At 40.5% G+C, this 26,812-nt stretch overlaps 2 protein-coding genes across 9 annotated transcripts in view; one reads left to right on the top strand and one right to left on the bottom strand.

The window, feature by feature from the left end:
* The window catches only part of tpx2 (TPX2 microtubule nucleation factor), a 24,023-nt gene extending 20,226 nt beyond the window's left edge, over window positions 1–3,797 (top strand). For 4 of the 5 annotated variants that reach the window (XM_061687136.1, XM_061687110.1, XM_061687118.1 and 1 more), the window contains exons 13-15: window positions 61–172; window positions 277–443; window positions 2,975–3,797. In XM_061687136.1, coding sequence (XP_061543120.1) covers window positions 61–172; window positions 277–443; window positions 2,975–3,085 — 390 coding nt within the window. In that variant the 3' untranslated portion in view covers window positions 3,086–3,797. Of the gene's footprint in view, window positions 1–60; window positions 200–276; window positions 444–2,974 lie in introns of those variants that run through there. The other variant, XM_061687144.1, reaches the window with a different exon arrangement.
* Window positions 3,531–26,812, bottom strand: plod1a (procollagen-lysine, 2-oxoglutarate 5-dioxygenase 1a). 4 transcript variants are annotated; one of them, XM_061687086.1, is made up of 19 exons: window positions 26,583–26,812; window positions 25,139–25,230; window positions 24,182–24,312; window positions 23,711–23,874; window positions 23,168–23,280; window positions 22,996–23,059; window positions 19,072–19,169; window positions 16,687–16,788; window positions 16,383–16,514; window positions 15,638–15,759; window positions 15,416–15,520; window positions 13,782–13,907; window positions 13,552–13,693; window positions 13,242–13,355; window positions 12,830–12,895; window positions 11,979–12,083; window positions 11,654–11,800; window positions 6,404–6,529; window positions 3,531–4,119 (listed from the first exon to the last, which is right to left on the bottom strand). In XM_061687086.1, the coding sequence occupies exons 1-19, from the start codon at window positions 26,671–26,673 to the stop codon at window positions 3,964–3,966; spliced, it is 2,196 nt and encodes a 731-aa protein (XP_061543070.1). In that variant the 5' UTR covers window positions 26,674–26,812; the 3' UTR covers window positions 3,531–3,963. The 4 variants fall into 4 exon arrangements, 3 of the variants coding, with proteins under 3 accessions (XP_061543070.1, XP_061543061.1, XP_061543081.1); XM_061687077.1 differs by lacking the exon at window positions 6,404–6,529 and adding an exon at window positions 6,767–6,892 and having other exon boundaries at window positions 26,583–26,811; XR_009769290.1 differs by having other exon boundaries at window positions 4,028–4,119; window positions 6,028–6,529; window positions 26,583–26,811.

Here is a 26,812-nt window from a genome sequence, read left to right as displayed (position 1 = left end):
TACTGAAATGGATTTTGTTTATTTATTTTTTTTACCCCCACCCCCTCACTTTGGGGATAGATGAAAGAGGAGCACAAAAAAATGAAGGAGGTGGCAACCTTCAAAGCCAGGCCAAACAAAGTCACCCAAAATCAACCTTTCCAGCCGAAAAAGGAAGAGAGGGCTGCAGTGGGTAAGACGTTCTCCTAGTTTGGCTTTCGTGAGTCTGCACTTGCATGTACCTGTAGATTAAGTGATGCTTTACCAGCATACCTTCTAAATGTCTTTCTTCTCCAGTTGTGGAGTCCTTTGAGCTGGCAACTGAGCGGCGTGCCAGAATCCGCGATGCGTTTCAGCAGCAACTTTGTGAGAAAGAGGCCGCCTTAGCACTCCGGGAGGAGCAACATCGCCGGGAGCAGGAGGAGAAGGAGAAATTGGACATCGCTGAACTTCGGCACCAACAAGTGCGTGGAAAATCAATTTACCCGTCCTTTTTCCGTACCACATTCCTGTTTGGGGGGTCACTGGAAAGATGTTGATAATCCCAGCTGCCTCAGAATCGGGGGTATAAACTATATCAGGGGTGTCAGTCAATTGCACCAGAGTCGGCAAAACTCAAAGCGCACTTCGTCACCGGCTGAACCGGAAAAGCATTTTTGAACAGACTAAAACTAAACTCATTTTTTAAAATAGAGGTGAATAAAAACAGACAGGATATATTGTTCCAAACTAAATCAACTTAAAATTAAAGTAACTTAGAATGTTGCTCTGCATACAAATGTCAAAATTAGACGAAGCTTAGTGTTTAGAGTGGCATCGGTGTATACTACTATGAAGTCTGATACTCTGAGAAAACCACAACTATAGGGTGTGTCCTATCACCCTAATGCTAGAAAAGTCCAGATATCCCTGATGTGCCATCCCATTCCTGATCCAAAGGGCTGAATATGATGTCGGTCCACCCTTTTCTGCTAGAACAGCTTGTTCACAAGGTTTAGGAGTGTGTTTATGGGAGTTTTTGACCATTTTTCAAGAAATACATTTGTGAGGTCTCACACAGATGTTGGATGAGAAGGCCTGGCTCTCAGTCTCTGCTCTAATCTATCCCCAAGGTGTTTTATTGGGTTTCGGTCAGGACTCGGTGCAGGCCAGTCAAGTTCATCCATACCATATTCTCTCGTCCTTGTTTTGTGCACTGGTGAAAAGGAAGCAAGGTGGTATATGTATGTGATTGGCAGGAGTTCTCAGCGACAAGCCCAACTGTCGTCATAGGCTGTTTCGTACTCCTTGAACGGCGGGTGCTCGATCCATTCCACACACACAGATGTAATTTATTACTTTGCGGCGGACTACTGTGCGAGCGCATCGGCCTGAGGTTCTTTCTGCCTGTGTGCTCGCGACCTGCTTTGGATAAGTCACAGGAGTTGACGAGACCAGAACGCTTTCGCCGCTTCTGCTCTTAAGAAGTAACGGTACCTCTACTCCGTTACAATGATCTAAATGTTGCTTGCTACTTTTATTTATCGGTTGTTGCTTATTTATCAACTATTGTGCGTGAGAATACGGCTGACTGTCGTTCCTACATGGCCACCATGTTGGGAAGGTCGTCATTACCATGAAGGCAACGGCGAGCTACTCTTGTTTACAGTTAGACGAACAAAAACAACTTTCATTCATTGTAGTATGTCTGACACAGTCTTCCCAAATGTGGATATTTCACCACTTATAACTTGAGAAAACACCTTGCAGTAAATTGCAGATGTAGTTTTGGCTGTGTATACACGCACGTGCGCGCACACAGCAATATCAGAATTTGAGCATTCACCATTTAATTTTTTTCTTGTGTTCATGCTGTTTTTATAAAAAAATCTTGTTACTATTTATGCAGTATTTAATTATTTCACTGTGTAATTTTTTGGTGGACTGCTTTTTACTTTTACTTGTCACATTATTGTCAAGTAACCGTACTCTTACTTGAATACAATATTTGGCTAATCTACCCACCTCTGGAGCAGACCTCCTCAATTGCTACCATTACGTTTTCGCTCATCAGATCAGCCAGTGTCGTGTTTGTTGCACTGGTCTTTTATACATTTGCGTTAAAGGTGCTGCGGGTCATGGCTCTGGTTGCGTTCCCAGCGGCACCGCGAAGCACACGTAACATCGGCGACGAGAGTTGATCCGCCAGTGCATCTTGTATTAATTAGGAAACACGCCTACAATTCTCTCATTAGTTTACGGCTGTTAATGTTAAATGTGACTGAGCGATGTTAGGGATTATGTCACAACTAACTTCAACTTCAGAAATGGCCAATAAAAACTGAAAAATACTTTAGTTAGTATTTTCATGGAGGATGCATTTGGGAATATCCTTTTGCAGTTGGTTATGGTGAAAAATGAATTGAACAATGATTTTAGTCAATTCTTTTCCAGAATGAGTACTTAAAGAGGATGCTTTTCATGAGCGAGATGGGCCTGGCTCAAGTTGGAGCCCAAAACAAAAAAGCAATGAAATGAGGCAAATTTAATTTTCATCTTAAATTTGTACATAAACATATTCTTGAGCGGTGTAAATGTTTTTCTGCTTGAAGAAAATGGTTTCTTCCAAATCAAAAACATTTGCTGCGCAGGCCTGGAGGATCCTCCCCTATGATGTTTTATTTTTTTGTCACCCTTTTCATGCCTTTGATGTTTGCATGTCTGACTTTTTGTTGTTTTTTGGACCAACTGAAAAGCTTTGTCAAATGTATTGATTTGAATTGGAGGTGAAAGAAACTATCAATTTAATCAACTATTCTAATTTAAATTCAGAGTAGAGAGAGGTACTTTATAACGTTTAGAGACCTTGCTTAACTTAACAAAGCCTTTTTTTTTTTTTTTTACATTTTATTTATTTATTTATTTATTTTTTAATCGATTCCCACCACTTAAGCGAGGGTTAAAGTGAGAGAGCTGGTGTCATGTAGCGCTGATGTCCTGTTGTTTGCCCTTGCAGGTCCACAAAGCACAACCCATTCGCAACTACAAGACTTTGGAGGTGAAGAAGAGTGATGTTGCACTCACCATCCCCAAGTCTCCAAACCTTTCTGACCGCTTCCGTCTCTAATCATGCCTATAGTTTTTTCTTTATGTAATGTTCACTCTTGTCGAAATAAAGTTCGTTTTCCTAGTGACTGCTAGATAATTTCTTCTTTAAAGTTAAATTTACTTCTTAAATATATTTACTGCAAACATTTCCTGGTGTTTAAATGCCATTTGTCCCACAAATGACAACATGGCACTTGCATGTTGGCTTATTTAAATGTGAACAGAACCGTCAATGTTAAACCATGTACAGTGTACTGGATTTGTATTACTGTATGATGTAGCCACACTTGGCAAATGCTTGTTTTAAGTCTATTTCAGTTAATTTTGTAGTATATTGCCTTTTTAAAGTTGAACAGCCATCTGTCCTAATGTGCTATATAAAAGTCTGTTTATAACTACCCCCCCCCCCTGCTGTGTGCATATTTGTGCTGTACATATGTTTACATGATGACACTACAGAATAATCAGTGTTGACAGATGTTTTATTGGTCCGGCCTGTTACACACTTCAGTCTCAATAGTTGTGGCTGTTGAGAACAAGTTGTTTTGTACCACTCAGTATAGACCTCTAACACTACCACCATGAAGCCAACAAAATGCTGGACACTGTGGCAACATTCGCACTTGATAGTTAAAAAATAAATAAATATGTAACTGGTTTGACAGTACAGCTGTGGGTCACAAACATTCATATGTACAATCTAAAATTCACTGGCCCAAGTTCCCTTTTTGTGTGTTTTTAAAAAATATAGCTCATGGTTCAAATTATGCAATATCATTCTTGGAGACGGGCACAATAGTATAATAAAGTAAAAATGGTCAACACTTTCTATGATGCTTATTAAATGCATCTTAAATACGCTGTCTGTGTACGTCTATCCTGACTATGTGCAGGAGTTCATGGGTCCACGAATGACACTGCGATGTAGCGGACGCCGGCTGTGGTGGGCAGGCCTTCGTGGTAGTGGGTGAGGCGGCCAGGGTGCATGAGAGCCCAGCCTTTACGAGGAGCCTCGACAGAGCAGTCGTAGCGGAGGAACCGGCATCCTCCACCCTGCGGCGCATCACACAGCCACATTTAATGTATCGCAATATATTGTCTCTTATTCAATGCAGCCCCTGTCACTCAAGAGTTGATTCTGCACCCCCCCCGCCCCATCTTAAAACCCCCTTGACAAAGTTAGCTTTATACACAGATGCCATGTTTGCTGTTTAGTAAGTGTGTGTTGTAAAGATGTATTGTGACGGGTGGTATGAGTAGCCCCTTACACACTGGCCAGCTCAAGCCCAAGTGTGATGTTTTTACACTAGACATTCACTACCCATGCCTCTTTATGTTGAAAGCAATTATTGCTGACGGTGCGGCATATCTAATATTAACGGGGCATGCTGCAACTACTAAATTGGATGGCATTGTGCTGCTTCAGAGGTCTCTGAAAGGCACAGGACCCAGAAAAATCCCAGCTCGACTCTTACGCCCCTGGTGCATCAATTTACTGCAGTGATACTGTAAAGTTAATCACAGTACTTGCAGTTCGGCACCTCTGGATTCACACCCCAGACCCCCGGCCCCCCTCCGCATTAAAAAAAAAAAAAGTGTTCTTTTTTTTTTTGGGTGAGGGGGCAACCCGAGAACACTTACTGGTGGTTTATCGCCACTTGTTCAAGGGTTTTGGGGTTAAAAAAAGAACAAAAATGTTCAATTCAATTATAATGGGCGTCAATAAGCTGAAAATTATTTTCTCTTCACGATCTGGCCTGGCCCATATCCCGTGAATAGCGGGGGTCCACTGTACAGTGCCACAACTGAGGGATTTCTATTTGAAGTGCAGTGTTTATTTGTGGATGAGGCACCCTGTAATTATTCGATGAGAGCAGAGGCTTCTGTTTGAGAAAAATAAAACTTAATTTCAACTTACATCCCTTTATCTCACCAGTATCATTTTTAAAAATATAGTCATGAGGAAATATACACAATACAACATACATTGTATTACATTTATGCCACAATTCTATGCAGTATATTACAGTAGCTATTAATTAGATGAAAACAATTCTGCTGAATAGCTCAGTGTATTGAAGATGCAGGGAAATGAGATAGATACAATGACAGCAACATAATTCATGCAAAAGACAACAAACTTATGAATGCACAAATGAAATAAATTGAATAGGAAAGTGTGAAACACCAGCAATGTAGATTGACATGCCAGCCAAAGAATGTTGATCTTTGGATGAATAGTCTTGGCTAACTGTACATTGTGTACTACACCACAGCCGGCATTCCCAAACTGTGCATTGGCAGTCTGGTATAATAATTACATTTTTCACTCCCCCAAAATTGAGAAAAGGTTAAAGATGATCATTTTGTCTATAAAATGAAATAAACTCAAAAATGAACAATTTAGCAGCAAAGAAGTTAGGACATGTCTCATAATTCTCAGGTTCAGAGTTCAAATCTCTGCTCCGGCCTTCTTGTGTGGCTTTTTCCCACATCCAAGGAAGAATAACCTATGGAAATTTGTTACATTCTAAATATAACTATATGCTGAAACTTGGAGGTGGTTATTAGTTTAATTCAAACTTGACAGTGCATTGTCATGTTTTGATTATTTTCTCACCACTGATTACCCATCCATCCATCCATCCTTCCATCCATTCTCTGAATCGTTTATCCTCATGAGGGTCGCGGGCATGCTGAAGCCTGACCAGCTGACTCTGGGCAAGAAGTGGGGTACACCCTGAACTGGTTGCCAGCCAATCGCAGGGCACACATACACAAACAGCCATTCTCACTCACTTTCACACCTACAGGCAATTTAGAGTCTTCAATTAACCTACTATGCATGTTTATGGGATGTGGGAGGAAACTCATGCAGGCACGGGAAGAACATGCAAAATCCATACAGGTGCAGCCAGATTTGAACCCGGGTCCTCAGAAATGTGAGGCAGATGTACTTACCAGTCACGATCGTGCAGCCTCTGATTACCCATGATGCCTTCATTGGCTTTAAAGAGGGTTTTGGTAGCTTTATTTTAAAAGGCAAAGGAGTTCTGCTGCATTATATAGCTGGGAAAGGCTGTTGTCGAGTTATGTAAGAATTTAAAAAACAGTCAGCAGTCTTCTTAGGTGACACTGGGCAAAAATAAATGGTAGGATTGCTCCCATTCAATCAATAAAGACTATAATCTTATTTTAATACGGTTTCCTTACATTTTATAGGTATGTACTGTATATTGCTAGGATTTTTTTTTTGGTAATTTGTCCAACGTTTTGGGACATTTTACCCATAATTTATTATCATGTCCAATTTGTACCAACCTCTGATGCCACTCACCTGGTAATCAGGGCCCCTCTGATTGAGTGCTATGTTTATAGTGAATGTGGAGGCGTCATGATGTGGCCTCAAAAAGGGCTGCTCATCGGGCTTATATCTAACTACAAAGGCCAAGTCAAAATGAGCCTGCAAACACACATAAGACAGGAGGAAAGTCATGCAAGCATTCGCGTAGAAACTGCACGAGTGGCCACACGGAGAGAGTGTACAGTACGCTGGTGCAACTCTTGTTCAATAAAGACACGCTTCAAGCCTGCTTCCACATCCAGCATTCAGGTGCACAGATGGAGGAGAAGAAGCAGAGAGTGGTACACGTCACCCGCATCATCAGTTCCTGAAGCTTCGATTACCTCCCCCATTTACCTGGTAGTCAACATCTTTGCTGTTGAGAGCAATGTTTATAGTAAATGTGGAGGCGTCATGGTGAGGCTCGAGCAGGGGCTGCTCGTCGGGTTTGTACCTCACCACGAAATTCAAGGGAGTAGTGCACTGAAAGAAGACATGTTTTGTCAGCAGAGCAACACAGTCGATGGACCAACTAGGTTTGTAAAATTCGGGAATTTTTCCAATGGGAAACTTGCCATGGAATTAACAGGAATTTGTGGGAATAAATAGGAATAAACTAAGAATTAACAAACTTGAAGGGGTTTTTTTCTAATGGGAACTTGGGGAAAATATATTTTAGCATAATCCTGAATAAAACAACAAAGTTTCAGGTATGAGCAAGCTTTACGTCCACCAACGCTTGACTGAAAAAAAGTGAAAAAAAATATGGAGCAATTTAGGTACTGTAATGCACTTGCATGTGGGCAAAGAGAGCTACACTCTATCTACTTTGCATGGATGTCTGATCATGACAACACAAAATGTTTTATTTATGTCTGATTACCACAGTTTTCCATCAAAGTGACCCTCAATTCCGGGTTAATTCCCACAAATCCCCATATTTCCAGAATTCCGCAGCTTGCCTTACGGTCAGTGTGATCATCCATATCGAGTCATTGTGCTTCCACAATTGAGCCTCAACGGCTTTGTATCCGTGTCGGCCTGATACCGATACCTGGGAGTGGTACTTGCCCGTCCTGTTTTTTTTTCCTTTTTTTTTTTTTTTTTTTTTTAGTTACGAGATGTTGCTCAGTCAATTTTTGAAATTTTAATCACTAGCAACCTTCATTTATTGAACGGGACAAACGTTCAAAAACACAAATACAAAATGAAAACACCCGCAATGGAGAAGACTCATCACAGGGTAAATGGCATACCACAGTTGGAGTCAGAGCTCTTGACCTCCCTCGCTAAGCCACGCCCTAATAAAGGCACATGTCAACACACAAATATTACACTGTGTGACTTACGGCTCAATTACTCTTTATAAAACCAGTTTATTTCTTTACATTTTCTTTTATGTTTTTATATGTATATTTTACAACACAGTGCTATTTTCTTGAATAAAAATAATTTTAAAAATGGAATTCTGGGATTTCAATTCATTTCAATAGGGAAATTGTATTTCATATACAAGTTAAATTGAATTACGAGCTTGGTCACGAAACAAATTAGGAAACACGTAAGTCAAGGTACCACTGTATGTACAGTGCCGTGTAAAAGTATTGACCCTCTTCTAAAATGCTCATATTTTTGCATAGTTTCCCTACTTTATTGTTTAAGATCATCAAACAAAAGTAAATATCAGACAAATATAACCCAAGTGAACTTCAAATTCTCTTTTTAAACATTCATTTCATTTATCAAGAAAAAAAAAAAGTCAAAGTGACCTGGCCCTGTGTGAAAAAGTAATCACTCCCCTTGTTAAATGATGAATTAATTGTGACTAATCGCAACTCTTGGTTATTTTTTACTGATCACACCCAAGACTGATGACCTCTAGACCAGTTCAATCAAGAAATCACGTGAACAGAATCTGTCTGACAAAATTAAGGAGGACAAAAGATCTAAAAGAGCTGCAACAAAATGAAACGATCCAAACAAATTCAAGAACAGACAAGAAGTAAAGTAACTGACATCTATCAAACTGGAAAGCCATTTCTAAAGCTTTTAGGATTCCGTCGTGAGAATTCCGCATTCTCACGACCATAAGGCGTACGAAGAGACACGCTTACGAAGCACAGTTTAATCTGCAAGCTAACAGTTACGCGGAGGAACATGGGAATCGAGCAGCCGCGAGAGAATTCAAGATCGACGAATCCATGTTTCGCAAGCGGAGGAAGCAGGAAAACGAGCTTCTCCAAGTCAAGAAGACGAAGCTGAGTTTCCGCGGAAACAAGGCGAGGTGGCCCGAGTTGGAAGACCAACTCGAGCAATGGATTAATGAGCAAAGAGCAGCCGGGAGAAGCGTCTCTACAGTCACCATTCGACTGAGTGCAACAACTCGGAGCTTGCCATCATTCCGGGAGGCTTGACGGAGGAACTCCAACCGCTGGACATCGGTGTAAACAGGGCGTTCAAAGTGAAGTCGCGAGCAGCGTGGGAGCGATGGATGACAGATGGCGAACACAGCGTTACTAAGACTAAGAGGCAGCGCCGGGCGAGTTATGTGAATGGATTATGGATGCTTGGGCTAACGTGTCTGCTTGCACTGTTGTTCGAGCTTTCGTAAAAGCAGGCGTCATTTCTGAGGAGCCGCACGGCAACGAGACTGACTCTGACAATGACGAGAGGGAACCTGCCGTGTTAGATGGAGAACTTGCCCAGCTGTTCATTTCGGATACAGAAGATGAGGACTTTGATGGATTTGTGGATGAGGATTGAGCAGATTGTTAAATACTTCAATAAAGTACAACCAAACTCAGTTTTTCTCCCGCTGCCTTTTTAAAAACATTGTTTTAGTGCGCATGCATGCTACCGTATCTTTTAAGCTAGCATTTGTTTTACCATGCCTGCGCCCAATGTATGTGTTAAATGCAGAAATAGACCCTGAACTGAGACTGCACCTTTTAATACGGTGCGCCTTATGGTCGTGAAAATGCGGTATGGAACAGTGATGAACCTTCCCAGGAGTGGCCAGCCTACAAAGATTACCCCAAGAGAACAGCAATAGCTTGTCTAGGATGCAACAAAGGAACTCAGGACAACTTCAAAAGAACTGAAAGCCTCCCTTGACTCAGTTAAGGTCAGTCTTTATGACACAACAATCAGGAAGAGACTGGGCAAAAATGGCATCCACGGCAGAGTTCCAAGGCAAAAAGAACAAAGGCTCGTCTTACTTTTGTTGTGTTTCTCGTTACATATGGTGTAAATGTAGCACAGCATTTCAGAAAAAGAACATCCTCCCAACAGTGGAAGATGGTGGCGGTAATGTGATAGTCTTGGGCTGCTTTGCTATTTCAGGACCTGGACAACTTGCTGTGATTGATGGAACCATGAATTCTGCTCTTTAACAGAAAATCCTGAAGGAGAATGTTCAGCCATCGGTTTGTGACCTCAAACTGAAGCGCACTTGGGTAATACAGAAGGATATTGATCCAAAACACACCAGCAAGTCAACTTCTGAATGGCTTAAAATAACCAAATTAAGGTTTTGGAGAGGCCTAGTCAAAGTCCGGACTTGAACTCGATTCAAATACAGTGGCATTACCTTAAAAAGGCCGTTCATGCTCAAAAACTAAATTTCTGCTGAATTAACACAATTCTGTAGGTAAGAGTGGGCCCAAATATCACAACAGAGATGTGAAAGACTCATTGTCAGTTATAGAAAACCCTTGATTTCAGTTGTTGCTGCTGAGGATGGCTCAACCTGTTATTAGAACCCGAATTCCAATGAAGTTGGAATGTTGGGTACCTCACCTTCACATATGTGTAAGTTACCCATGCCATTGGAACTAACACAGCCCCATACTATCACAGATGCTGGCTTTTGAACTTTGTGACCATAACAGTCCGGATTGTTCTTTTCCTCTTTGGCCAAGAGGACACGACGTCCACAAGTTCCAAAAACAATTTGAAATGTAGACTCGTCAGACCACAAAACACTTTTCCACTTTGCATCAATCCATTTTAGATGAGCTCGGGCCCAGAGAAGCCGGTGGCGTTTCTGGGTGTTGTTGATAAATGGCTTTTGCATTGCATATAGAGTTTCAAGTTGCACTTACGGACTTTTTGGGAACATGTTGCAGCCATACAATTCTAAGTTAATGATTATTTGCTAAAAACAATAAAGTTGATCATTTTGAACATTAAATATCTTGTCTTTGTAGTGTATTTAATTAAATATAGGTTGAACATTATTTGCAAAGCATTGTATTCTGTTTTTATTTATGTTTAACACAATGTCTCACCTTCATTGGAATTGGTATTGTAGGTTTAGGGGGTAATTACGTTTTCACACAGGGCCAGGTAACTGAATAGTTTTTTTCCCTTAATAAATGAAATTACCATTTAAAAACAGCATTTTAAGTTCAATTGGGTTGTATTTGTCTGAGATTTACACTTGTTTGATGATCTTAAGGTGGGGAAACCACAAACAAAAATATAAGAATTTAAAAACAGCACCAATACTTTTTCACGCCACAGTTTTTCTCAAGAGTCACAATGACCCAGTGGGTCCTTAACCTATTGTTGAGAGGCAGACACAAGTCCCCGTGCCTCATGAATTCTGCCTAATCACACATGGCTGCACAAACATTAGCTAGATTGAAAGAAATATTTTTTCTGTTCGAAAAAGTAACCCGTGGTTGGTACCCCACCATTCTTTGTGTCATACACCTGCCTCTTCTTATTATTGTGCAGCTAAAGTTTGTTTAATGGTTTCCCTTGACTCTTATACTGCATGTCAGCCAACCTTTTTCTTTATTGAACTATGGACAACACAGAAACCTTACAAACAGCCTGCTGTGGCCTGGCAAAAAAAAACAAAAACTGTTAATGTTGCAGAGAGCTAATGTCATTATGTTCACCCTGTTGACCAGCACCCTAGTGTCTGAGGTTGAGTCTCAGTCGCACAGGTGACATGGCTGCTTTTATCAAGATGAATTGCACTACTCCAGTAATCACAATAGCTTGCGCACAGTTTGCCATTCATATCCAAAAACAAATCTTCAGAATCCCTGCCACTGGAACGTAATACCCTGAAATCCAACTGCAGCCTTACCAAAATCAACTTTCCTGGGTTTGTGGTGGTTCAGCAAGTCCACCAGCCAACCCTATAAGTCCCACGGCTCCTGCTGCAGCTCACAGGTAGTACTGAACACTTCTTTTAATCTCACATAAATGAGCAACTATCTGAGGACTTACCTTAGTGTAGTAACCAGGATACATTTTCTCTGTTATCGGTGCAATGTACTCCAGTAAAAACTGGTGCCATTCCTTATCAAAGCTGACTTGATACATGTGGATGTCAATTGTGGGGACATTCTCATAGCCACCCTGGATTCGAGTGTCCTGGCAATACAAAAATAATCCCACAAAAATAATTCCTTCATTAATATTTCTCCAAGTTATAACTGATTATTAACTCATTAGCGAGGGAGAACAAAATGTATTCTATCATCAACCATAATGACCACCAACGTTGGAGAGTCAATAATTGGAGACAGCAGATAAAGGATGGTTATTTTACCATGTTACTGCCTCCTGACCACTTCCCAAAGTGTTCCATTTCTTCAACCAGGTGGTTGCAAGCAATATTGCTGAATATTGGAAACCAGTACACATCAGGGCAAGGCTGGGGAACAGAAAAGATGAAGCAAATTTAAGCCACTGAAGATCTTGTGACCCAAACAATTTCACTACACAGCGAACCCCCGTTCATTGTGGAGTATATGTTACAGACCCACCTTCATCCATCCATCCATCCATTTTCTGAGCCGCTTCTCCTCACTCGGGTCGCGGGTGTGCTGGAGCCTATCCCAGCTATCATCGGGCAGGATGATACCCTGAACTGGTTGCCAGGCAATCGCAGGGCACATACAAACAAACAACCATTCACACTCACATTCACACCTGCGGGTAATTTTGAGTCTTCAATCAACCTACCACGCATGTTTTTGGGATGTGGGAGGAAACCGGAGTGCCCGGAGAAAACCCACCCAGGCACGGGGGGAACATGCAAACTCCACACAGGCTGGGCCGGGGATTGAACCCTTGTCCTCAGAACTGTGAGGCATAAGCTCTAACCACTCATTCACCATGCCGCCAACTTAAGCATAAAATGAAAAAAAAATACTGTATGTATTGTTGAGTCTGTGCGTTAGATACATGCATGTGTCTTCAAGAGACGGGGCCTGGTAGAGTGGCATGCAACAATAGCAAGTTTGTGTGAGTGTTTGGGAGGGGAGCTGTGGCCGACAGCAGCTCCTGTGTGAGTGCTCATTGTGACGAAAATGAAAAATAACTTTTTTCAGCAAGAGCGGGGAAGTAGAAATTAAAAAGACCGAAAAAAATAACTAAGAAAGGCTGTTGACAACTCACAGTTTCAACAAGTTTATCTTTCATGATGTGAGTGTAGTTCTCATGAATGTAGCGCTCCTGCCAGTCCTGAAATGAACACAAACATAATATTCAGGCGAGCTACAGTATACGAAACAATTGTTAAAAAAAAGCGTAGTGTACTTGCAACTACTTCTATTGTATTAACTATTACCACAAGTAATATTGCCACAGTTTCATTGTGTCTGATTTCTTTAGGGTGGACTAGTGGGAAATGGGTTTAAATATGTGGAACTTTGAATTCTAAGTATTTGAACATATTTCAAACTACATAACATCACAAATATTTATAGACTTCCAATGTGGCATTTTTATATTTTCTGTCTTGCCTCATTTGCAGAGGTAATAAACCTGTACAGTATAACCCTATCAGGACCTGCTGATGGATTCTCACCTCTGGATTTTCAAAGATCTGCCACAGATCATTATGCAGATGACTGGTCTGGCAGTTTTCTGTTGATAGGATGCGCCCAAAAGTGTCCATGTTGGATACATACATGAAGACTCCCTGGGAAGAAAGGCAAGGCATTTCATGTTCATAATGCATTCATATTGATGATAAAGCTGTGCGATATGGCTTGAAAATAAAATCTGACAAACAAACATTTTATTTACAATTTGAATCAATTTCTTGACATGAATAAAAGGACAGATGAAAACAAATAAAATATTTCAAACAGCGAAATATCACTCTTCTATTTGACCTTGTTTCGAACATGTTGGCAGAAGGCCATGTCAGCGTCCATGGAATGTGAATGAAATAGATCATCGCCTGAAAGCTCTGAGCGGAGGAGGCTGGCCTTCATCAGGTACACGCTGGTTACATACGGCACATTCCATATTCCCCTGCAAATATGAGTGCCTTAGACCATTTACAGTCCAAACCAACATTATTATCAGAAAAATGACCTTCACGAATATTTAAGCAGCTTACACCCTACGTCCTTGAACAAGGTCCACGTAGTCCTCAGACCTGGCATAGTAGCCGTCTGCGCTGAGGGCTCCCCAGAAGTTGCTCCACAATCGGCCACTACGCGTCAACAATGGTGCCAGGATTGGCCTAAAAAGCATTTGAAGTAATGTTATTACAATTCTATTGTCTTCCGAACCCTAACTCTTAACTAAATCAATTAGAATTGAAACAACTTTTTGGTACCTTATGAGGTGATAATTATTGATACAGTGAAACCTCGGGATACAAACCTAATTGGTTCCGTGACCCCGTTTGTAACCCGAAACGTTCGTAACCTGAGGTAATGTATCCCATCGAAATTAATAGAAATGCAGTTAATCTGTTCCAGCCCCAAAATTAAATTATACTCACTTTTTTTATCAGTGTGTAGTTTCAAATAAATATAGCACAGTAAATAAATAAGTTAAAACACACTATTTAAAAAATAAAACACTAAATAGATATGATAACAGTTTATTGTTCATTAACTTGAATTAGAATGGGAAAGGGAAGGAGGACTTCAGTTCGTCATTGAAGAAGAGCCTTCCTCCATAATAACACGGAGAAATTCTGATTCAGGTGTTTTTTTTTTCTGTTGTCTGTTTCTTTTCTAATTCATTGGTTGATTTTGGCACAACAAACCGATCCGGGGAAACTTATCTTTTTCTGGTAAAAAAAATAAAATAATAATAATCCTAAAGTGGGACATCACGTTGTCATTTAAGAGATTACGGTAATTGCTCTGTTGGCCAATTTGCTGCCATATTTTTTATCCTTTTTTGTATTGCCTCACTCACGCTATCACCAGTGAGCAGTTTCTAAGTTTTGTCAGTCTAAAAAAAAGAATAAAAAAAAACAAACAAAGATACAGTGCCTACCTTTTCAGTTGCATTGCGTGACACACAGTCAATGACGGTTGCACAATGCACAAATATTTCTCCTCATCTATGAAAAGTGCTTCCTAACAATATCTTTAACAGTTTTCCTTTTTATCTTGGGTGCTGACTGACTGTTTAGCCCTTTGTTTACTTTTTAGAAAAACTTCCGTGTGACGATAGCACACCTCCTTCAGTCTGAATTCATAATGTGGCGGGTGCTGTTCGCTTTTGGATTGGCTGAATGTACGTATATGCGGAATCTCCGCCGACCGAACGCCTCCGTGGAGAGATATTTTGACATGATTACGCCAACATTAACTGTTTGCTGTTTTAATTAAGAAAACGCTACAATTCAATAAATAACCTACTGTACATACTGTAAATAGTATTTTTTGACGAAAATACAATAACTTCCAGGCTTTTTTTAATCAGTCAGAAACGCTATTACATTTGTGACTGGCTGATCAAGGATGCTGAGGCGGAATTTCCACCTAGAACACATTTCCGCCTTACGCCGCGGAGCAGAACACAAGTTTTCACCTTACATCTAAGCGTTATGCACAGAGTCAATGATCGAAGCACAACATAGATCCTTCCATTTGTCAAGACCGTTTGCAAACCAAAAATGATACGTAACTAGAGGTACGTTTTCTACAAACATTTTCTACGTAACCCAAATGGTTCAGAAACAGAGTGGTTTGTAACCTAGGTTCCAGTGTATTTGATAAATATACTTGCAGGTTTTGTTCGATGAGAATTCTGAGTGTGTTCTCATTCTTCAAAACAACTTCAATGTCCAAGTTGAAGAAATAGTCACAGTCCTTCTGCTTCCTGCACATATCACTAAAAGACATGAAATACAAAGAACAAATTATAACCTTGATTAATAGGAAAATCTGTCAATTTTTCCCATGTCAATTTGCCTACACTTGTAATAATTATTGGGATTTGGTGACTCACAAGCCCACGTTGCGTGCAGTTGCTCCATCCATCTCCTCTTCGGGCCCGATGAATTTCACATCCAGATAAAGACTTCCATGGTCCTGCAGGAAAGAGCTGACCTCACGCTCGTGATGAGGTTCCTCGGGCAGAAAAATTAAACGTGAACGTCTGTACAAGTATAGAGCAAGATGAAGAATTTCTTGCATTACAAGTTGGAGTGGATATGATGCAAACAATTATTCATATTTTCCTTTGAACATGTCATGTAGTCCCAAAAAAAAAGTATACCGTACCAAAGTAAACCCAAATTCGTTGCTTATTGGTATTAGCATTTAAGCAACCAGGCTACTTTACAAAAATGCAATGGGCAGAAACATGAGCTAGCACGCTCATTACTAGAAACTGTTTAACAAGGTTCTCACTTTGATTTAGGACACATATGCCTAAGTATTATATATATATAAAAAAAAGACATTTCTGTACTGACAAGCAGATCCCCAAATCTTACCTATAACATGGTTAGAGGTGTGTAATAAATTCTGAGACTGAGATATAAAACTAGACTTTAATATCCAGGAAATGTCGTTGTGGGAGTATGGATTCCCATACAGCCAGAGCTTTATAATCGTGGAAGATTTCCAGGAGTTTTCAATGATTCATGAGGCCATAGATCAGCACAACTGTTACCAATACTCTTCCACTGTGAAGTGACTGATTGATAAAACATCAGTTCAAATTGGCGCATTCATTTGTGTCTTGTTACCTTGTTGAAAATGAAGAGTTTGAGCCTATTCTTGGGATATTGAAGCTTCAGCAGGCGTTCAAAAAACACGGTGACAAATGGGGTGGGCTGCTGAATGAAGACACCAATCACCACCAAAGGATATTCACTTTCCTGATAGGGAAAACAAAGCTAACTTGAGTGTCGGGGGAAATTGATCGTCTATTTCACAAACACAAATAATTGAGCATTATAATTAATTAGCCAATTTAAGTTGGTAAAATGGAGTTGTTGGAAAAGAACGTGGCCTTTCAATTGATATGATGGCCAAAACCCTGTGACTAACCTTAAGGTTCCTGAGTGGGCGTAGATCCTCTTGACACACTGTGCAGCCTGTCTCAAATGTCCAGGCATTTGGTATGTAGTTACCGAGATAGTTGAGCTGAAGCTGTAAAGCAAAGTCTTCTTTTAGGTTACCTCATCCAAGACATCTCTCATTTTACATCGATGGACTGGATTTTTAACAGTAGAATAACGTTTATTATTGATTTGGTAAAAATTAGATCCTTGGGACACCAGGAAAGCGACCAACAACATTGAAAAGTGTGGCAGGATTGTCAAAATGTCATTACTTTGATGCCTGTCTTTGTACATTAGGATACTGTATATTGTGTGTATGGAGCATAGAGTGAAAGTACATTTTCTATGTAATCTAAATCTTGAGTACATTGTGTCATTATGGACCTAAAACACTGTATAATCCCATTTACAGGCACTCTTGCTTATATTTTATATGTTATCCAGTCAAAACTCATTAAAATACCACTGTCTATGATTCATTCTGAAAAAAAAACTTGTTTTACTGTCCATATAGTTCAAATGTATGCTTATTGTGAATGTTAATTTTTAATACATGATATGACATGTTAAGAGACACAGAGTGTTCCAAAACTCACTATACACTTCCTTTTTTCCTCTCTGGTTTTAGGTATCATTCAGACAGACGTGAGGCCATCAGTATTTGGCAGCTTAGCCTTTGTGAGTTATGATGATTGACATTGGAGCAGCGTTGCAAAATTGCCACCTGGCAAAGAGTTTTCCATATACAATTTCCATGGCTGTGCGCGAATGACTGCCCTAGGAGTTTGGTGTTTTCAGCCGCAGCGGCCGGGCCTCTGCTGCGTGGTTTGTCAAGAACATATCCTGTTTCGAGAAACTCGCCATGGATAGCTTCAAACAGTGTTTCCCAACCTTTTGAGCCAAGGCACATATTTTACATGTGAAAGATCTCGCGGGATACCACCAAACAAAAACATCATAACAAGTGGATACACGTGAATTTATGTACCTTCTGCATTTAATTGTTCCACCTGTCACTATACAGTATGTGGCTTTCATAGATAGATTAATAAAGAAACATTATTTGTACCAAATAAATAATTTTTGGACTCATTAAGTGGCGTTAGATCATTTCCCATGGCACACCTGATGATGTCTTGCTGCACATTGATGTGCCCCAGCACACTGGTTGAGAATCACCAGCCTAAATTGTACTACGTGTTAAAGCAGTGTGACGGCCATAAAGCTAATCAAAGTGGCGCTGAACTGCAGTCGTGGACAGAAAAACTTCTTGCCATGTGGCAATTTTGAAATGCTACTCCAATGCCAATTGGCGAGTCATGGGCAAGGGAATGATATGCTTACAAAAACTGCTAAACTTAAGCTGCCAAATGCCGATGGCTTCACTTCTGTCTGAATGTAACTTGAAACAAAATAGTAAAAAAGGAAGTGTATGGCATGACTTTTGGGACACCCTATACTTTATTTATTACATAAGTGAATACAACATTTTGCAAGCAATTGAATTGAGTATACAAAATGCACAATCATACAGTGTTATAGTTTGATTATAACTAACTGCAACGCTGGCTGCTATAATTAAGTGACTATATCCCAATGTTTTATTTGGCTGTAATATACTACCTGCTAGTTGTAAATTATTATAAGTGGTGATTTGTTTGTTTTGAATAAGAATATAAATTGGTTTATGCACAGCACCAAAAATATTGTAGTCAGTATGATCCTATTTTAACCTTCGAAATCATAAAATACTAAGTCCTTATAAAGAAGACAAAAATATTTAAGCATCATATGAAATATGAAAAAAAAACATTTGACTATCATATAACTATAACAATAATAGTCGTACTGTTATTAAGATATGTGTTTACATGGAATTGTAAATGAGCCTGACAGGCCATTCTGTCACTAGGGATTTTGCCATAGAAACTCTTTCTGTTTTAGTCAATTGTTAGGAAAAATGTAAGACAAAATACTGGAAGTGTATTTTTAAGGAGTTGCCATTTTCAGTGTGTTTCACCGCGCTCATCTTCAAACACATTGTTAACATTTAGATTCAATGCATTGAACTGTTTCCAGTTCTGTGATCATTTGTTTGGTATAATCTTATTGAAACCATCAATGAGTCTTGGCAAGCCAAACAAGTCCATAACAAATTTTTCAAATGTATGTCCTGATTTTATTCTATAATTATTTATAGTTCTATACTTAGTATATAAATTTCCAAATCAGAGCTAAAATATCAGAAGTTTTTGAACAAAGCAATGAAGCAAATTTGTTATTTTTTGATCAAAGACCGAGCTGAGCTTCTGACGGCCGTTTTCCTGTTTGAGTCTTGCCACGTCATTGTTCCGTATTGGATAAAGACTACCTTGGTCGGTCCATTCCCATGGATGACGACAGGTAGCGTATCGTACAACAAATTTCTGCCCCGTACGTGTCGATCCTCAAATTTTAACACCACTTCATCTGAAAACACAACACACACATATAGTACATATGCAGAACATTTGCTAGTCAGTCTTATTCGTACACTGCTTTGTGTTTTGGATGGGCTTAGGTAGGATTTTCATGATAAAGGAGTTGGAAGGGCCCTGCGATTGGCTGGCAACCAGTTCAGGGTGTACCCCGCCTCCTGCCCGATGATGGCTGGGATTGGCTCCGGCACTCCCGCGACCCTTGTGAGGATAAGCGGCTCAGGAAATGGTTGGATGGATGGATGGGAGTTGGAAGGCCTGTTTCCATGTGGCAGTACAGTTTGATTCAGTAGGACGTTGACTATGGGAGTTTTATCACCCCTGCCTCACGTAGAACTAACAAATTCCTTACTTGGAAAAAAAATGTGGCGGAAACTGCAGCACACAGCTCAGCTCTGTTTAAACATGCAGTCCCTCTCTAGTTGGCTGCAACCCCTTTGAATGTGATATACAAAAACAAATCATTGATCAAACATGGAAAAAAACAAAAGCAGGTGAAGATTTGTTTTAGAATTATTATTATTATTATTTTTAATCAAATAATACTAACAGCACGTATGGAGTATGCCATGTGGATTGTGGGGTAAAGGACTTTTTTGTCAAATACAATGTTTTTCTATGTTAATATCTCATACAGGGGAACCTCGATTTAACAGACTAATAGGGGCGGGGGGTTGTCCATTACAGCTAATTGTCCATTATATTGAAGCACTTTTTTGAGGCCATATGCACGCACATTACTGTACAGTACAAAATTAATGTTTTTTAAAAAACAATTCTCAGCCTAAAACACCCAGAACAGTACAGTTATTGTAAATAAATATAAAAAGCTTGACATTTTTAAAAAAGTTTTTAACTTCATCCAGACTTACAATGCTGGTGGCTTGATGTTGACATTGTTGACATACAAGTAGGCGAGTCAAGGCGGGTTGCTTTCATGAGCTGCGAGGCATTACCGTGTTTCCTATTTCTAAATCAGTTGCTACAGTATAGACGAACGCTTTGACAAAAAAAAACTGTTACTTTACCAAAAATAGCATGTCCCAGACTCCAAAGACTTGGTTGTTGTATTCCTCTTATAGTTAATGTGGCACTAAGCAGATATCCATGTTTTGTTTCAAAGATAGTGTAGGTGCTGAAAACATATGCAAAGTGCTGAAAACATACGCAAAGATTTACAGATTTACTTTTTCATCGTTTGAATATTCCTGATTTTGTAGGAGGGGCTAAAACACAGCCCCATGGGGCTTGGGCGTATGCTTTCTAGTGCGAGTTCCCTCACCCAGTATATAAGGCCAAAGTGACGTTGTAACGTTTGCTATGCTGCTCAGTTATGAGTTAGCTGTGCTTAGCTTCCATAACAAGGTCCATTTACCACTCCAGCATGCGGTTAGCAAGCTAACGATGGCTACACCCTCAAAATGTGTCCTCAATTTATAGAACTGCTCGGTAACGTTTCTTAATCTCCCAAAAAATGAGGAAATACAAAGAGCGATGGATTGAGTTTTTGAAGACCCATGCAGATGGCGAGCTGAACGTCAACACCACCACCTGACTCTGCAGTGCGCATTTTACGACGGATAGTTTTGTAAACTTTCACCAGAGACAACATGGCTTTGTGGGTAACTTGGTACTAGTGAATGGGGCTGTGCCGACTGTCTAACTACCTGGGCTTCCTCCTACCGTCCCGCTGTTGTCAAGTGACGTGTTCGGCTGTGACACTATGTCACCAACAACGAGGGTAAGTTGACTTGTGTGCTTATTTTTCTGAGTATAGTCCACAATAACCATTCAGTTTTGAAGTTGAGCCTCCTAACGTGATTTTACATGGTATATCACCCCCTTAGTATGTCTGATTCCTTTTGGCGCATCTGTTTGAAATGTCCACAGAGTCTGAGAGCTGAGAGGTGGCCCTTATCATTCATGTTTTGAAGCCTGATTTTATATACTTAGCGATTTTTTTAAAATTATTGATTCAAATTTGACAGGCTTGTTAACATTACTCTTCTCTGTGGTGTGTCAAATTTACATGACATTTTTTGGGCCTATTTGTCCCACTTTAACACCGCAGCCATGTGCGCTCTCTGCACAGAGCTCAATGAGACAATAAACGATAAAACTCCTGTCATCGTGGCCGCTACGTCAATGCATGGCCTGGAAATGTGCCACATCCAACATGGCTGCTAAATGTCAATGCATTGCCTTTGATGGAATGTCGCCACATTCAACATAGGCACAGGAGGCACGTCTCTTGGCCATATTTCTATGACCTTTAAATACGTGTCCCAGTCTCTGCCTAAATTGCACCACGGTGCCAGTAAACAACAGCGGCCAATTCTGGAGCTAACAGACTTTGTCAACGCCGGTTTAAGTGAGAACTGGAAACTATTTTTGGACACATGTACCATCCAGACGGTCCGTTACTTCCCATATTCGTGAAATCAGGGTCCATTAAATCGAGGGTCCACTGTATACACATCAACTTTGGCGATGGAGATTATCCCAGGTGAATTTGGGTGAAAGGTAAACTATACCCTGGACTGGTTGCCAGTCAACCACATGGGCACATGTTATTGTATAGAGACAGACAATAATTTACTCATACATTCGCACCATTGCAAATTTCCCCACTGTGGGACTAATAACGGTTATCACTGAGTGGGAACTAAATGGAAGTCAAACGCGTGAACCACTACATAACGTTTGTCTGGATTTGTATTGGTATTAAGGGGAAAAAAAATAATAAAATCATCTCATTGAGACAAACTCTCATGACATGCATGACAACACAAAAAACATTTCCATTGGTACAGAACACAGTCAGTAAACAGGGTCCTTCAAATCCAACCTTGAGCTCAGCAATCTCATACATTTTCAGAATGATAAACCTCAACACGTATGTAAGTATTGTGCCGAAATGATTGAGTAATAGGTTGATGTACATAATTTCGTGATACAACCGTTGTTTCTAGAAACTATTGTGGTATTGCGGTTGTGCCACCATTCAAAATGATAAAGGTTCTTGCTTCCACAATCTTTACTGTTGTATGTTGCCAAGGAACCACGTGCAGTGATAATAAACTGTTCACACAATCACATAACTTTCCAAACCAAACCAGACTAAATATATTCCATCGTTAAGTTTTATTCCTGTGTAGTTAGTCTAAATTTGAAATAAGCAAGTAAATGTTGAGGGCAACACAACATATTTTAGTGATTTAATGGATTTATTAATGATGCATCTTTTAACAATAATTTAAAACATTCTGCTCTATAAATAATATATATTATATGTTCCGTATGTGTAATTACATGACATACACTTACAAAAAAAATCTGTATTGAGTTTGCATGTTCTCCCCGTGCCTACGTGGGTTTTCTCCGGGCACTCCGGTTTCCTCCCACATCCCAAAAACATGCATGAATTGGAGACTCTAAATTGCCCGTAGGCACGACTGTGAGTGCGAATGGTTGTTAATTTCTATGTGCCCTGCGATTGGCTGGCAACCAGGGTGTACCCCGCCTCCTGCCCGATGACAGCTGGGATAGGCTCCAGCACGCCCGCGACCCTAGTGAGGAGAAGCGGCTCAGAAAATGGATGGATGGAGGGTTGTTTGTCTCCCACTTAAAATGGCACAAATAAGAAAGACCGTAAAAAAAAAAGGTATTATTGGGAGGGTGCACTTAACATTTTTAACATAGCTGCTGTATTCAGTAAATAGCAGTGTGTCGCATGCAATAATCTGCAGCGCGCAGTAACATCAACCAGGTTAAAATAGGTTTGACCGCAGTTGGACAATAAAAGTCCTTTCACTCACCAAGAGCTCCATGAAGGTTCTGAAACAATCTGCATTTGCTGTCCAGTGTGATATTTATGGAGTTCTGAAACACAGTAATAGATGCATTATTCATTGCTAAATACATTTTATGTGATAATAAAACAATAAAGGGCCCACAACAAGAAAAAAAGAGTAGCAGAACATTTCTTACTCTTTTCTCAGGATTGATATAAATCTTGGTGAAAAACAGCTGATCACTGTCATTGTCTTCTCCTGTCCACTCAGCAACCATTTGCTTGATTTTGGGAAGGTAGCCAATAAAGCCTGAGGATAGCAGTAAACTGGTGTAAAGAGGCGCTCTACCTTGCTGTGTGCCACACACAGTACAAAACCTTGGAAACTGCTGGGACTCATTACCACTGCCAGGGTTGCTTTTTTGTGCTTACTTCATCAAACTGTTTTTGTTCTACAAAGAAGAACCTATTCTCCAGCTGTGACTACACCACATGACAACTATGTGAATGTTGTAACCTTCTGCTAAAACGAAGCCATTTTAGCTCAGATTCAAATCCTAAACAAGTGATTGATGCAATGAGATATTATGACATTCACCATATCTTTTAAATGGAACAATGCCACAAATAATCATCTAAAATATTCTCCCATGTACAGAAAACATACTATGAGTAATAACCATTCTGTACTTGGAGTGTACACAATAGAAAATATGTAATGTCAAAAATAAGCAGCATACCCCCTGAGCCGAGGAACCTGTTGCCCTCCGGGACGTGTGGATATTTATCCTCCAAGTGTCTGTCGGGCCAGATCAAGGTCTCAGAGGAGAACACCACCTTGTGTTTGGCCTGTATAAACTTCTTCAGCAGCTCTTTGGGACTTGATGCGAAAATCACATCATAGCTGTGGAACACAAGAAGGAAAAGAAAAAGATAATACTGACACAGCAGTGGCGTAAGCCACTGACCAACCCACACAAAAAAGAAAAGGGTTTGCATTTTTTTTGGTCCTTCACTGAGGTTACTTTGACAACAATCCAAGCGGAATGGAATACAGTGGAAATTGTATTCAAATGTCAAGGTCTAGTTTGGAATACAACCAAAATTTCAATTCCATCCCTAAAGAAGTACCAGCCTCGATGCCACCTCTTAAGAGGACCGTTCCGAAAATTTTACATGACATACACATCATTGAAATTAAGACACATTACCTGTCAATAAAAAGAATTATTTTATCCTCATCCTTCATTTCCTCCAGGGCTGCTTTAAGAATTCGCACTTTCTGACCTCCCCCAGGGGACAAGTAGTCGCCGCCTTTCCATTTTTGACCCCGACCAAGAACCTGTAAACACACAAATAACAATAAGGAATTTCATATTACATAAAGACACTTACTAGTTAACTTACACTTCGTCCAACAAGGAGAGAATGTTTTCATCAACAAAGGTTTGGTTCGTCACTGATAGTGGAGTTAGTGGTTCATACGGCAGACTTTCATGCAAACAATGTGGGATCGATTCACGCACATTGACCATAGGTGTGAATAAAAGTGAATAGTTGTAGGTCTCTATGTGGTCTTTGTGATTGACAGCTGAGCAATCAATCATCAATCAATGTTGGATGACTTTGTGTACAGTACTACACGGCTTTCTATCTGCAGTTTCTTTTTGCATGATGGCGCCGTAGTCTTCCAAGTATGTTTGTTCCAATTCATTTTTTGTGAAAAGCCACACATGTAGTCCTCTTTGATTTGCATGTAAATAGCGATAGGTACCTCGTTTCAAACGTTGTGATGCTGAACCAGAGTTTCATCCTGAACAGTTACGAACTGCGCATTTGAAAATAGCAAATGGAAAATATGATTTCCATGTTCTGACTATCTTTTTCTCAAATCTCATTGATTTTGTAGGTGAGAAATGTTTGAATAACATGATCTTCAACATTTCCCATGAATACATTATCTTTATTACAACACATAAGCATGTTGAAACAAAACAGTCAAAACCCGGGAGAACACGCAAAGTCCACACAGCAAGGCCGGAGCCGTGAGTCAAACCCTCAGCCTCAGAACTGTGAGGCAGATGCGCTAACTAAATGGTCAGCGTGCGGCCAGACAAAACAATGTAACACATAATACATATAACAATGTTCAATTTAGGGTTTCCTACCTTGACAGTGTAATTAAAATGTTTTGCTGATCTCATGAAACGCTTGAAGCCATCAGTCTCCTTAGTTGCAATGGTCACAACCACAATTTTATCTGGAAGAGAGCAATCAAGAGGAATTCAATCAAGAATTCATCGTGGCATTTGAAGATGATATAATGATCTGCTGCATGCCAGGAACCAGATTCTAGTTCCTCAGGAGCTTTGGCATGTTCCTTGTGGACAATGGACAAATCCCACCAGATTTTTTTCCATGGGGTTCAAGTCAGATTCACAGTCACCTGTTACGCCATGTTAGAATCTTCAAGGACCTCTTCTGAAACCAAACCTTGGTGAACTGAGCTAAGCTACATCATCCTGATGGAAGATGAGCATCACTAACCCAATGCCATGCTTTACTGCAAGCATGGTGATGCTTCCCACAAATCACCCGTCTTCTTCCTCCAGACCTAACCCTAATCCATTATACAGGACAAGTTCCTGCAATTTATTTCTTTTTTTGTCAGGCCACAGTATAGAGTAGCCATACTTTTGTTGCTTATTCACATGTTTTGGGAATACTGCGGGTTACTTTTCTCTCTCTTGTGGGTCAGTTGTGATGTATGTCTTAGAGCTGGGGCACGGAGACTGAAACTTCACTATCCCTGCCAAGTCTCACAACTCGGGTGGCAGAAGTTACTGATACCGTGACAATCCAATTAATTCAGGACTCATGACTCACTCCATGGTTTTGCCCATGGAAAATCTCTGGTGTGATTGGAAATAGACCTACAATATTAGTGTACTGGTGAAAGAGGTTTTAAATGAGTCACTCCGTTCTTAAGTAGAAGTGCAGATGCTTTTGCAAAACAAAACAAAAGACACGTCAAAGTACTGAATCAACTCCTATACTAGACAGTAGTGTGTAGTGGTAGCTAAATAAAAAAGAACTCTGTCAGAAGGGGTTTGAATGGTATTTCATTTGATCGTTTCTCGTTTCTATAAATGATATCTAGAACATTCCGCGACCCCAGTCTCTATTCCAGGCATCGTGCTCGTTTTTGTTCGATTCAGTCTTGAGCTTCCACGGGCTGTTCCGCTCCACGCGAACGTTTCATCCCAGGGGAAAGCCAGGCGGAAACAAACAAGAACAGTCCTGTCCACGTCAGCGGCACGCTCGGAACTTTTTCTTCAAGTGTGGGAAGTGGGGGTCCCCACAAACATACAGAATTCCCTTCCGCTCCACACGCTTTCAGCTATTAAGTCAACGCAATGGCAGCTTCCTCCGCGCGACAATAAGACCAGCAGGGAGCTAAACCTAACTCGAAACAGCACGTGTTATGTAGTTTTGCCTTTTCGTGGTGGCTTCACTGTCATTTGCTTCAATGTGTGACGCCGTTGCCAATTGGCACTTATAAGAGTGCAACTTAACGCGGGGGAGCACCGCCGCTGTCTGTCTGCGTCTTACCTTCGCGGAGTTGCTGCTCGTCACAGTCGACGCCAAGAGGAAGGAGTGTGCCGATGAGAAGGACGGGGAACAACACCTGGCAAAGTTGCATGGTGGAGAAAATGGACGTTTCGTCAGACGGCTCGTGTTTGTGGAAGGAGTGCGAGCGCAAATTCCGAATGGCTTTTCCCTGCTGACCCGACTATGTAAAGGCAGAGCCCAGCCTTACCCCGCCTCTCTCTCTCTCTCTC

The sequence above is a fragment of the Phycodurus eques genome, chromosome 1, assembly GCF_024500275.1.
Source record: "Phycodurus eques isolate BA_2022a chromosome 1, UOR_Pequ_1.1, whole genome shotgun sequence".
Taxonomy (NCBI): domain Eukaryota; kingdom Metazoa; phylum Chordata; class Actinopteri; order Syngnathiformes; family Syngnathidae; genus Phycodurus; species Phycodurus eques.
Note: the sequence above shows the minus strand (reverse complement) of the source record. Positions and strands in the feature narration are given on the sequence as shown.